The sequence below is a fragment of the Podarcis raffonei genome, chromosome 3 (assembly GCF_027172205.1).
Source record: "Podarcis raffonei isolate rPodRaf1 chromosome 3, rPodRaf1.pri, whole genome shotgun sequence".
Lineage (NCBI taxonomy): Eukaryota > Metazoa > Chordata > Lepidosauria > Squamata > Lacertidae > Podarcis > Podarcis raffonei.
This window is the reverse complement of record NC_070604.1, coordinates 1,262,300-1,274,339: the sequence shown is the minus strand read 5'-3', so window position 1 is coordinate 1,274,339 and position 12,040 is coordinate 1,262,300. Positions and strand designations below refer to the sequence as shown.

The 12,040-nt window shown below is 45.7% G+C and overlaps 1 protein-coding gene across 3 annotated transcripts in view; it reads right to left on the bottom strand.

Moving 5' to 3' along the window:
• The window catches only part of PTCHD4 (patched domain containing 4), a 55,789-nt gene that overhangs the window by 3,593 nt on the left and 40,156 nt on the right, over positions 1-12,040 (bottom strand). For 2 of the 3 annotated variants that reach the window (XM_053380274.1, XM_053380277.1), the window contains exon 3: positions 7,927-10,808. In XM_053380274.1, coding sequence (XP_053236249.1) covers positions 9,175-10,808 — 1,634 coding nt within the window. In that variant the 3' untranslated portion in view covers positions 7,927-9,174. Of the gene's footprint in view, positions 1-3,194; positions 3,365-5,690; positions 5,792-6,656; positions 6,699-7,926; positions 10,809-12,040 lie in introns of those variants that run through there. The other variant, XR_008329321.1, reaches the window with a different exon arrangement.

Below are 12,040 nucleotides of genomic sequence, written 5' to 3'. Positions count from 1 at the left end.
TGCTCAATTGTGTAATCCTAGTCAAATAGGCCATGACCTGACTTGAGGGTCGCCTCCTGGACTAAAGCTGCTTAGCTAGCCATCTTCCATATTTCCTGAACGTTTTCTTGCTGATTTGATGTTTGTGTGTGTGTGCTTCAAAATGTCTATTTGAGGGAGGAAAGGCCTTTTGAAAGAAGAGTGCTGGTTCCAGGTTTCTTGGGGTCTCATTATTGCTGTCCCTATGCCAGCACATTCACTAGATCATATTGGTGGTGACAGTAGCTAGTGTTATTTTTCAAAGCTTCTTGGCTTTAAAAAAGCCCCCAAACCTGTTTGGCTACCAAAACCAGCTTCCTGCACAAACCTTTTCATGAGTTATCATGTATCCATGTTCATATGTCCTTATGAAATGGTAGCTTCAGAAACAATGCCAAAGAATGGGCCACGTGAATCAATAAATGGCATTCAAGGATTTAGATACTGAAAGGAACAACACAGGCCCCAAATGATAGCTGAGTTGAATAATAATAATAATAATAATAATAATAATAATAATAATAATAATTTTTATTTATACCCCGCCCTCCCCAGCCAAGGCCGGGCTCAGAGCGGCTTACAAGCAATAATAAAAACAAATTAAATGATTACAACTTAAAAACAAAATAAAAAATACAACATTAAAATATTGAAACAATTAAAATATTAAAATGTAGCCTCATCGCAGGAGGAGAAGGAAAAGAAAAAAGAAAGAGAGGGAGGGAATCAAATTGGCTCCAAGCCAAAGGCCAGGCGGAACAACTCTGTCTTACAGGCCCTGCGGAAAGAAATCAGATCCTGCAGGGCCCTGGTCTCATGAGGCAGAGCGTTCCACCAAGTCGGGGCCAGAGTTGCAAAGGCCCTGGCTCTGGTTGAAGCCAATCTAACTTCCTTAGGGCCTGGGACCACTAGGGTGTTGTTATTTATGGACCTTGAGGCTCTCCGTGGGGCATACAGAGAGAGGTGGTCCTGTAGGTACGAGGGTCCTAGGCCGTGAAGGGCTTTAAAGGTCAAAAGCAGCACCTTAAATCTGATCCTGTACTCCACCGGGAGCCAGTGCAGCTTGAAAAGCACTGGGTGAATATGCTCCCATGGCAGAGACCCCGTGAGGAGCCTCGCTGCAGCATTCTGCACCCGCTGGAGTTTCTGGGACAGCTTCAAGGGCAGCCCCATGTAGAGCGAATTACAGTAGTCAAGCCTGGAGATGACCGTCACATGGATCACTGTGGCCAGGTCGGGGCGGGAAAAGTAATACACACAGAGATACAAAATATATTTTACATACACATAGAAGAAACTATGGCAGTGCAGATGCAGTCCAAGAAACTGGTTGTGGATGAGCGTCCTCACCTGCCCTGCCATGTGGACGCTCAGGCACACCCTAAGGCGGCATCATGAGAAAGGGGCCTCTTCCGCCCCACTTCCAAGGGCACCGCGGATGTTGCTGCACAGCCAGGTGGAACCTCACATCCAGACCCTGCAGGCAGAGCTGCCAATCTGGCAAGCAAAACAGTCTGCGGGGATTGCACCTTTATTTATATATTTTCTTAGGCAGCAATTCTGCTAGTCATGGAATAATTGGTTACATGTGGGGGTTCCAAGGGAGATTTGTGATGCAATGCTGGGGCATGGATTTCTTGAAGATGTCTGCCTGCAATGGTTTGGCATCTGCAAGTGCAGTGGTGTGAGTTGGACATTCAGAACAGCTGTCAATCTCTCCCTTACATGGGATGATATTCCTTTATGCTTGATCACTTTAGTCTAGCCTTAGAAACATAGAACTGTAGAACTGGAAAGCACCACAAGGGTCATCTAGTCCTACCCCTGCAATGCAGGAATCCTTTTGCCCAACGTGGACTTTGAACCCACAGCCCTGAGATTAAGAGTCTCATGCTCTTTCCAACTGAACTATCCCGCTTAGTTGATGGGGGGGAGGAGGGGGGTTTCCATGTTTTTGTAACATTTCTTTATAAATTGCAAATCAATGGCCTCCACACATTTGACTTGGAAGAATATGAGCCAGACAAAAGTTTTAAGGCTGGATATTGACTGCACACAATGTCTGCTTCCTGGGCAGACACATTCTTTGTTCACTCACTCATTTGGAAGAAAACACCTCACTTCCTGTTATTTTTCAGACCTCAGCTAGCTGCACAATTTCCAAGAGAGTAGTTGGCCTATCATGGTTGATGGGGAAATCCTGATCGGTCAAAGGGAAGGGAGGACTGTCCACAAGCTGCAGAGTGTATGACGCATGGGAGCAGAGCTACTATTCCACTTACAGTGTAAAGCAGAACAGCTATTATTTGTTTCTGCTAAAATGTTAATATCCAAAAGGATCCTATGAGGAAGGAAGGAAGGAAGGAAGGAAGGAAGGAAGGAAGGAAGGAAGTCTTACAGAAAGTCCTAGTGCCCATGCATAGGTTTTATGCCATAGCAGAGAAGCCTAATCACGTTGAGCATGCATACAGGCAGCGCATCAGAGCACATCAGCAGGCACAAGGCATCACGGGAGAGAGGTTGTTATCAAGATGGCACCCGTAAAGGCAAGTTGGGTTGAGTGAAAGAGTGATATGAGACTCTAAGATCTTTGTCCACACTGCTGCTTCTCCCATGCCCAGAAAGCAGGCGACCGAGCAGTTTCCCACTTGACCCACCATTCCTAGGCATGAGCGGTTTCCCCCTTGCCTCACTCCTTTCCCATGGAATGGAAAATTCATTCTTTAGTTCTAAATTGGAATAAACGGCAATCCAGAGAAAACCCAAATTGCCGTTTGCTCTGCATGAGCAGTATGAGCTGCTTTCCCTGGGGTGGGGTGGGGGGAAGCAGTGGGACAGAGAAGTTGAAGCATGGATGAGCCCACTAGCAAATGCTGTAACTCAATTTTGTAGGCAATCCAGCCCAGGAAGACTGACACAGTCACCGTGCATCCCATTCTGCAAAGATTTATTATTTATTTATTTTGCAATGGACAAATATTCTTCAGAACCTTTCAGTTGACTACACGGAGAAAAATCTCCATGAAGCTACATTCCAGGGGACATGTAGTCCTGTGAAACAGACTAATCACAGTGATTTCCCCAGAAGATGGCTATGACATTGATGTTAGACACATCTATGACGCTAGGCAAAAAAATTCATGGACGTCCCATGCCAATATTCGTAATGTACTTACAAAATTGACATCCTTCAAAGCGACAGAGATGGGATGGATGGCTCTCTGAGAAATGTACGCAGTATGGATGAAAACATCTGTGCAGTCACTAATGGAAGCAGTCCATCGATAGTATAGATGGAGGCTCCCCATCCCTGATTTATACTTCCTTGAAAACCCTCAAGGAAGAGCTGGAAGAGAACATAATGGATATTGAATTCTACCAACTTCAAAAAATGTACTGGAAGATATTAGTATAAAAGTGGCCTGAGATTGTACCATTGGTTTGACATCCCAAAACCATGTTGACAGCACTGAAGCAAATATGAGAACACGATCACTTCCTCCCAAGGTTCCCAGTACTTCCACTTCATCAATCAGTTCCTCCTGCCTGTTGGTGAGGAGCAGGTCCAAAACATGATGATCCCCTTGTTCCTCCTTCCACGTTCTTGGAAATGAAATTGTCAGTGAGGCAATGGAAGAATTTTTGGACCTTACATTCCTGGCAAAGTGTGAGTTCCAACAGATACTGGAGAAGTTGAAGTCCCCCATAATATAATAATAATAATAATAATAATAATAATAATAATAATAATAATAATTTATACCCCACCCATCTGGCTGAGTTTCCCCAGCCACTCTGGGTGGCTCCCAATCAAGTGTTAAAAACAGTACAGCATTAAATATTAAAAACTTCCCTAAAGATAGGCTAGCTACTTATTTCCTTCACATCTGAAGGGAGGGTGTTCCACAGGGCAGGTGCCACTACTGAGAAGGCCCTCTGTCTGGTTCCCTGTAACCTCACTTCTCGCAATGAGGGAACCTCCAGAAGGCCCTCGGCGCTGGATCTCAGAGTCCGGGCTGAACAATGGTGGTGGAGACGCTCCTTCAGGTATACAGGACCGAGGCAGCTTAGGGCTTTAAAGGTCAGCACCAACACTTTGAATTCTGCTCGGAAACGTACTGGGATCCAATGCAGATTTCTCAGGACCGATGTTATGTGGTCCCGGCAGCCACTCCCAGTCACCAGTCTAGCTGCCGCATTCTGGATTAATTGCAGCTTCCGGGTCACCTTCAAAGGTAGCCCCATGTAGAGCGCATTGCAGTAGTCCAAGCGGGAGATAACTAGAGCATGCACCACTCTGGCCAGACAGTCTGCGGGCAGGTAGGATCTCAGCCTGCGTACCAGGTGGAGCTGGTAGACAGCCGCCCTGGACACAGAATTGACCTGCGTCTCCATGGACAGCTGTGAGTCCAAAATGACTCCCAGGCTGCGCACCTGGTCCTTCAGGGGCACAGTTACCCCATTCAGGACCAGGGAATCCCCCACACCTGCCTGCCCCCTGTCCCCCCAAAACAGTACTTCTGTCTTGTCAGGATTCAACCTCCATCTGTTAGCCGCCATCCATCCTCCAACCGCCTCCAGGCACTCACACAGGACCTTCACCGCCTTCACTGGTTCTGATTTAATGGAGAGGTAGAGCTGGGTGTCATCTGCATATTGATGAACACCCAGCCCAAACCTCCTGATGATCTCTCCCAGTAGCTTCATATAGATATTAAAAAGCATGGGGGAGAGGACGAAACCCTGAGGCACCCCACAAGTGAGAGCCCAGGGGTCTGAACACTCATCCCCCAACACTACTTTCTGGACACAGCCCAGGAGGAAGGAGCGGAACTACTGTATAACAGTGCCCCCAGCTCCCAGCCCCTTAAGACGGTCCAGAAGGATGTTATGGTCGATGGTGTCAAAGCAGCTGAGAGATCCAGCAGAACTAGGAAACAGCTCTCACCTTTGTCCCTAGCCCAACGGAGATCATCAACCAGCGCAACCAAGGCAGTTTCAGTCCCATGGTGAGGCCTGAATCCCGATTGGAAGGAATCCAAATGGTCCGCATCCTCCAGGCATGCTTGGAGTTGTTCAGCAACCACCCGCTCAATCACCTTGCCTAAGAATGGTAGATCTGAGACTGGGCGATAGTTGGCCATATTGGCTTCAAAGCACTGTGGAAAGAACCTGCCTGGAAACAGGTGAGAATGGGCATAGTCTTTGTATAATGAATGATTTGCAATGTAGGAGGTGTCTGCCTTTTTCTGTGTGAAGTGCTCAAGCTCATTTCTATGGGCTCAGTAAAAAACTGTAACAGAGACAGAGATAAAGAGGTGGAGGAGAAGGAGAGAGAAGGCCTCCTGGATTTTTAGAACTTGCAAGATAACCTTTTTGCAAACAGTAGTTGCAACTATGACTAGGGCCATGGCCTGTAGTAGGGGAGTTAATCCAGTCCTCCCATGCTGTGGTCCTCATGCAAACTGCCTCCCCGCAAGCTGCTGTTTGCATTGGGAGGAAAGCACCCTTTGGTAGCAGTGGGATCCCTACTACTGTAATTCAAGCAGCAGCTTCAGGGGAGATTTTCTTTGGGACTGTGGTAGTAGCTCTTTGTTCCTCCTCCCTGGCACAATGGCCTTAACCCTGTTCTCCCTGGGAGGCTACTATTTGTAACTGTAAAATATACTCACACGATTTAAGTGTGAACACCTGTAGTTTGGCCCTCCATCTACCAGATTCTTATGGTGCTAGTCCCTCATTCCCACTACCATACCTTGCAGTCTCCTCCTGCCTATGAATGTAGGAAATGAATGAAGAACAAAGGATCTCTTTTAGTGCTTGACAGATTATGTCACAAGAGAGAGATGGAAAGGTGTACCACTTTTTCAATCTACAGTTCCTAGAGTTTCCTGCACAAGCAAGCACATTACCTATCTATCTGCACACACGCACACAGGCACACAAACAAATAAACAAACACAAACATGCATACACATTCTAACACTACTTCTGTTTGGCTCCAGGAAATATCACCATAATGATATAGAGCAATATAAACTCTGTCCAATTGTCCTTGTCCTTGTCCTTGCACAAAGAGAGGCAAAGCAGGGATGCTCGATAGCCGTGAGCTGCATCCTTGTCTCTTGGCCCCATTAAAGCCTCCAAGTGCTCAAGAACCCTGCAGAGTCAATCATGCCGGAAGACGGCACAAGTTTACTGGGTTCCTTGCTGCACACCTTCAACCTCCAACAGGTGAAGGGCACTGAGGCCTGATGGTGGGGCTGGAACAGGAGAGGTGCCACCTAAAGCATCTAACACATAACTTTGATCATTTCCATAGGGCAATCAAATGGGCGATCAAGTAGCCTTGGTCTTTTCCCACCCCCCAGCCGGCCTCAGGTAAAGTATCCTCTCTTCTCACCATGCTTGGACCTCACCTGTTGTCATCTGAATGGGTTCAGGAAGACAAGAGATTGTGATGAATGAGTATGTGAGTCCTCGACAAATGCTGCAATGCCCATCTTCTTCCCACCCATCCCTGATTTTGGCATGACAAGATTTTAAAATATAGCCTGTTAGAAAATCAAGTTTCAAAAGATTTGATGTACCAAAATGTGACATTAAGGTGTTGCTCATAATTTAAAATGCTGATTTACCAGATGAGAATACTTGAGTCTTCAAATGCTGTAGACAAAGACCTGCCAATGAGGATATTTCAACCAAATGGTGAACGTCCAGATTAAGAGCAGACAAATTCCACACTAAGTTAAACTTTTCCGTTTGGATTTAAACATTTCAGATACTGATGTTGACAACAGAGAAAATAAGTGAAAAATGTTAGCATCTTGTGGCAGCAGATGGGGATTTTGAGAGCAGTTACCTTTTTTTTAGGATATGCTTTTCATAAAATAAAATCAATGGAGATGGAAAATGTATAAGCAGGGTAATAGTTATCCACAACACTTTAGCTGCGGAGACATATCAGTGCTTTGCTAGAATGCATCCTCTGGATGTAGAACGTCCCAGATTAAATCCCTGGCATCTCCAGTTAAAAGGAAATCTGCCTTCAGTCTTAAATTGCTACCACCAGTCAGAATAAGAATTAGATGGTCTGACTCAATATGACATAATATGGTGTGTGTTTTTTTACAGAATATGGCTTTGGATCAGACACATTTGCTAATCAGAATCTGTTTACAGCATTGGTGTCATGGAAGTTAAGATAGCAGCTACAACCAAGAACGTGGGACGTGGCTGCACGTGGGCCATGGAAGCCCTCTTTCTCCCCTGCATTGCCAATATTTGGGCTTGTCATTACTTTCCGTGGGAGAATCGTGAGCACTTCCACCTCATCCCCAGGATTTTGCTTAGGATTTACTCACCCCACCTTACTGAAGGGGCAGCTGGGGAAGGGGGGGGGAGGACTCCACTGAGTGGTGTGTCAGTCCCCTCTTACAAACACAGCCACATGCATGGAAGGACTGGGCGGGCGGTCTGAACCTCCTTCGAAAGGGATGAACCCCTTCCTCACACTCTCTTTGACATTTGTTTTAAACAGTGATTGTAATATATGGAATATATTGCAGGAAGACATTGTTTATGCAAGGCTAGATTGCATTCAAGAATGCAGGAAGCAAACACTTTCTAGAATGCGTTTTGGAAGAGAGAAATACGTGGCTTAACTCAGGGCAAAATATCACCCTCTCCGAGTATTATAGGCTCACTCTCTTTCCATTCCTTCTCTTGCACTTCTAAGCTTGTATACTTTGTGAAGCAGAGACTACCCTTTTGTAATGGTATAACTCTAATCTCATGCAGTAAGAGACAAATTTACTGCGTTCATCTATAATTCTCAACAGCCATAAAGCTTTGCTTTGCCTCAGACATTCTATCAGGCATTTAATAGTAATGCTGCATAAAAACCAATTTCCCAAGCAGCTGGTGCCTTTATGTTCAATAACTCTCATTATTGTTATATTTTGTGGCAAAAGGCATCATCAACTGATCAGTTTGCCAAGATGTGAAACGCAAGATGCGCAGTTTAGAGAATATTTCAGGGCAGGGAAATGGTATTTCACTTTGAACTTCACACGTGGAGCTTCCCTTTGCTCTGTGCTCAATACTTTTGATTCAGGCACAAAGTGATCTCCATGCTGTGTCTTTGGAGCCTGAGCTATTGTGACGGTGGACACATCTGGCTAATTAGTATTCTGGTCTAATGTTGGTACAGAGAATGTGTAGGAAGCCAAAGGACAGCACTGCAAAAATTACAGGTGGCGCAGCCAGGAGCCTCTCTTAGAATTCAGGTTGACATACGTGGGGCTGCCTCTGATGGTCTCAAGTGCCCTGGGAGTATCGCCAAAGGCCTGCTTAGCCAATTTCTCTACAATTAATTTTAGGGGAGCATAGGTTTACTCTCTGAACAAATGGCACAGTTTTTCATGGTGGCACATAGGGAAGTACTTTGGCTTTGATTTACTGAACATTTTCTTTCCAACTGCATAGGTTTTACTTAGACCAATCTCTTAAAATAAACATGCTCCCTATTGTGACCATAACTACTTCCCCTCTGTTTTTGTTACCTTTTCTGGCTTGAAAATTATTGGTAATGGAACTTGGCAATATGGAGTGGTGCCCAGGGGGGTCTCTGTGCTGTTGAAAGACATCCATCAGTGGGAGAGCGGGATTCTAGTCAATTATTCTGCCTCCCCCTTCAGCCCCTTGCCCAGCCCCTGTATCTGTTCTAGAGAGCCCCTCCACCCTACACAGCAGATTTAGCAAAGGCTGCAGGGGAGGGGAAATGGCCCAAAATGGCCTCTCTTCCCATTCCACTGAGGGCTGCCTTCCATCAGCAGAGGGACACCAAGAGATATTACCCAGAAACTTCCATTTATATTATAGGGTATTGTGGAACATTTCCCTCAGTGAATTGAGAGGATCATAGGGGAAGTTTGGGGCTTGTTTTCCTCCTCTACCCTTAAAAGGGGGGGGGGGACCTCTGGTTATTATTTAACAACACTTTCACCTCCATGTGCCACAAATACTCCTTTTTGGGGCTTCCTTAAGCTTGTTTCGTGTGGGCCAGCGCAAGCAGCGGAGATCTTTGCTCTACTTTCCCTCCAGCTCAGTGTAGCATTTCTTTTGGCAATTAAAAACCATGTAGTTCTGCGTGACTCAGACTGCTGTCACGTGATCAGGATTCTCTTGAACTTCTATGCACTCAATCTCTTCCCGCTCCTTTCGTTTGGCTCGTTTCTTTTTCTTGTGGTGCTTTTTGGAGGGTGGGAAAAATGTTAGGAAGACAGGTAAGATTACAAAACAGTGCAGAAGTGTGCAACTGCCAGTGAGCAGCAAGCATTTGAACAGTGTGAAGGTCAAGTTTGAAGGCACGAAAAGGAGGGGGACCAACCCAATAAGAAAAGAAGTAACGTTTTGCAAAATTGCTGTTCCGTGTTCTTGGAGGGAGCTTTTGATACACTGAGTTCGGGTGTGCTCAGTTGCTAGTACAAATGTGTAAAGCAGGGGTGCACAGTGATCTATGGAAAAATTCAAAGTGTAAATAAGGCACAGTGTGGAAATGCAATCCATGTCAACGTTCCACAAAGTCATCAAGCCAAGAACACCCAACTCTATTGAGGTGACAGTGAGAATTAACCAGAAGTTCCCTAGAGGATGGATCACCAGGAAGAAGGTAAGCAGCAACACCAGTAAGATGCCAAAGCTTGAAATCAAGACCGGCATGGTTACAGAGAGGCTGTATTGGTCCATGAAGACAAAGGTGGGGTTGAACACGATGAACTTGATGCTCTGCTTCAGAGACAGGGGTCTCAGCTTCTCCAGTAACTCGATAACATCTCTCTGTGTTTTTTCACTAGTCCTAGCCACAAGGTACATGCGGGATGCAATTATGCTATTAACATTTCCAGCCTTGGAAAAAATGATATCATTTTTGAAGTGCTGGAATTCTGGCTTTCTTAAAAAGGAGCTTTGCAGGATGCTATGGAAATAGCTTTTGTTGGTGGCACTAATATTCCCAGCTTTCAGATATTGGTAATACTGTTGAATCCAGGACAGGGTGTTGAAACCTTCAGTCAGCTTCTTTAAGTCATCTTGGACGGTGCCGTTCCAGTACTCAAGGGGCTCGTAGATATAGAACCCTATCACTGGGCTGTAGTTGCTAAAGTACTTCTGTTGAACGACAGCATAGGAGACACTTGGAGAATTGCTGGAGAGAAGATTGATAATATTGGCTCCATCACTGATCTGCAAGCAGCCCATAAAGGAAAAGGAAGCATAAATGAGATACAGTATCACCACAAAGGGCTTAACATAGATATTAGTAATCCATTCATTATAATGCTCCCGCAGGAAATGTTGGATAAAGTGGTTCTGGTACGGATCAGTTTCGTGGTGAGAAGAGTGGTGGTAGCCATCACTCATCATGGTTTGGAACCAAATAGGCTTCCTTTCCAGGTATTCTGCTGAGGGGATTTTACAGCAGAAGATGCTGTGGTACCGATTCTGCTCCAACTGTCCAGCAAAGACCAGGCAGGAACCAAAGAAGGAGAAGATGTAGAAGTAGTTCAACAGGATGGAGATGCACATGTTCTGGCAGAAGACTTTCACAGCCTCAATGTTGGTGAAAGGACTAGCACCCATGCCAAAGGCGATGAAGTACAAGGAGCTTGTCATGGTGTAGGAGACCATCACATCAGAGTAGGCGTCGGCAACCCTGTCTTTGAAGGGCAGGCTTTCTCTGGTCCGGCGCCATCCTGACAGAAGTTCAAACACTCCTTTGGTTCCATGACCTATAGCAATGACAACAGGGCCATCTATTAATTTCTTTTCATTGATTATCACATTTCTTTCTCTAACTGTACTTATGAATGATCTTGATATCTCTACATATAACTGATGCAAAATGTCACACAGAATATATTTATTTAGATTTATTATATTGCAGAACACATTGTCGAAATCTAATCTTGAGCTTCAGAGCATAGACAACAGAAGTTAGGCTATCCTTGTGCAGATAAGGGCATAGCAGGACCACCACTGAGGCCACTTGTCTCAAGTGACAATAGTGGGTCTAGGCTACACAGCTGCTCCTTCAGAGGCAGTGTACCCCTTCCACACCCACCCAGCATCAGATTTAGGGCAGTACAGGTGGTTCCCCATCAAGGGTGCTGATTGGAGGGAATGCAAAATGGAGAAGATCCATTTGGGGATGCCAAATTTTAGCCTCGCACAGGGTGCCGTATTATCAAAGTCCACCTCTGCACCCATCTGATCTAGGGAACCACTCACTAACAATGTCTCACTCTATCTGGATTAAGCTTCAGTCAGTTGGTTTTCATCCAGTCCATGACTGAGGTCAGACATTAGTCTTGCACATCCACGGCAAACCCTGCAGATGTAAAGGAGAAACAGAACTACACATTGCTGTCACTGCACTCCCAAACTCTGGATGACCCCAGTGTGGTTTCGTGTAGATGTTAAACAGCGGGGGAAGGGGGGATCAAACCCTGTGGCACACTGAGGGCCAGGGGTGCCAACTTGAATAGAATATTGTGGGGGCCCAGGCAAGTCCTGCCCTGCATAATCAATCACATGACACAATGCACACACACTATTTGAATTGGAATGCCCATCAACTTTGTGGGGGCCCAGGCCCCTCAAATATATTATTGTGGGGGCCAAAGCCCCCATGGCCCCTAGGAGTTGACTCCTATGCTGAGGGCTCACAAGGTCAAACAACATCTCTGAATATGGTAATCCAAACAGGACTGGAGCCATTGCCAAGTGGTGCTGCCCACCAACATGGACAGCCATTCCAGCAAGATACCAAGGTCAATGGTATTGAAACCTGCTGCCAGATCAAGGAGGATTGACAAGGGCGGACACACACACATCCCTCTTCTGTCAGAGGTCATCGTACAGAGCAACCAAGTAATTTCTGTGCCCCAAACTGATCCTAACCTTGATTGAAGGTAGCAGTTCTACATTTTTAAACAAGCACCAGCCCAGAACCTGAACAGCC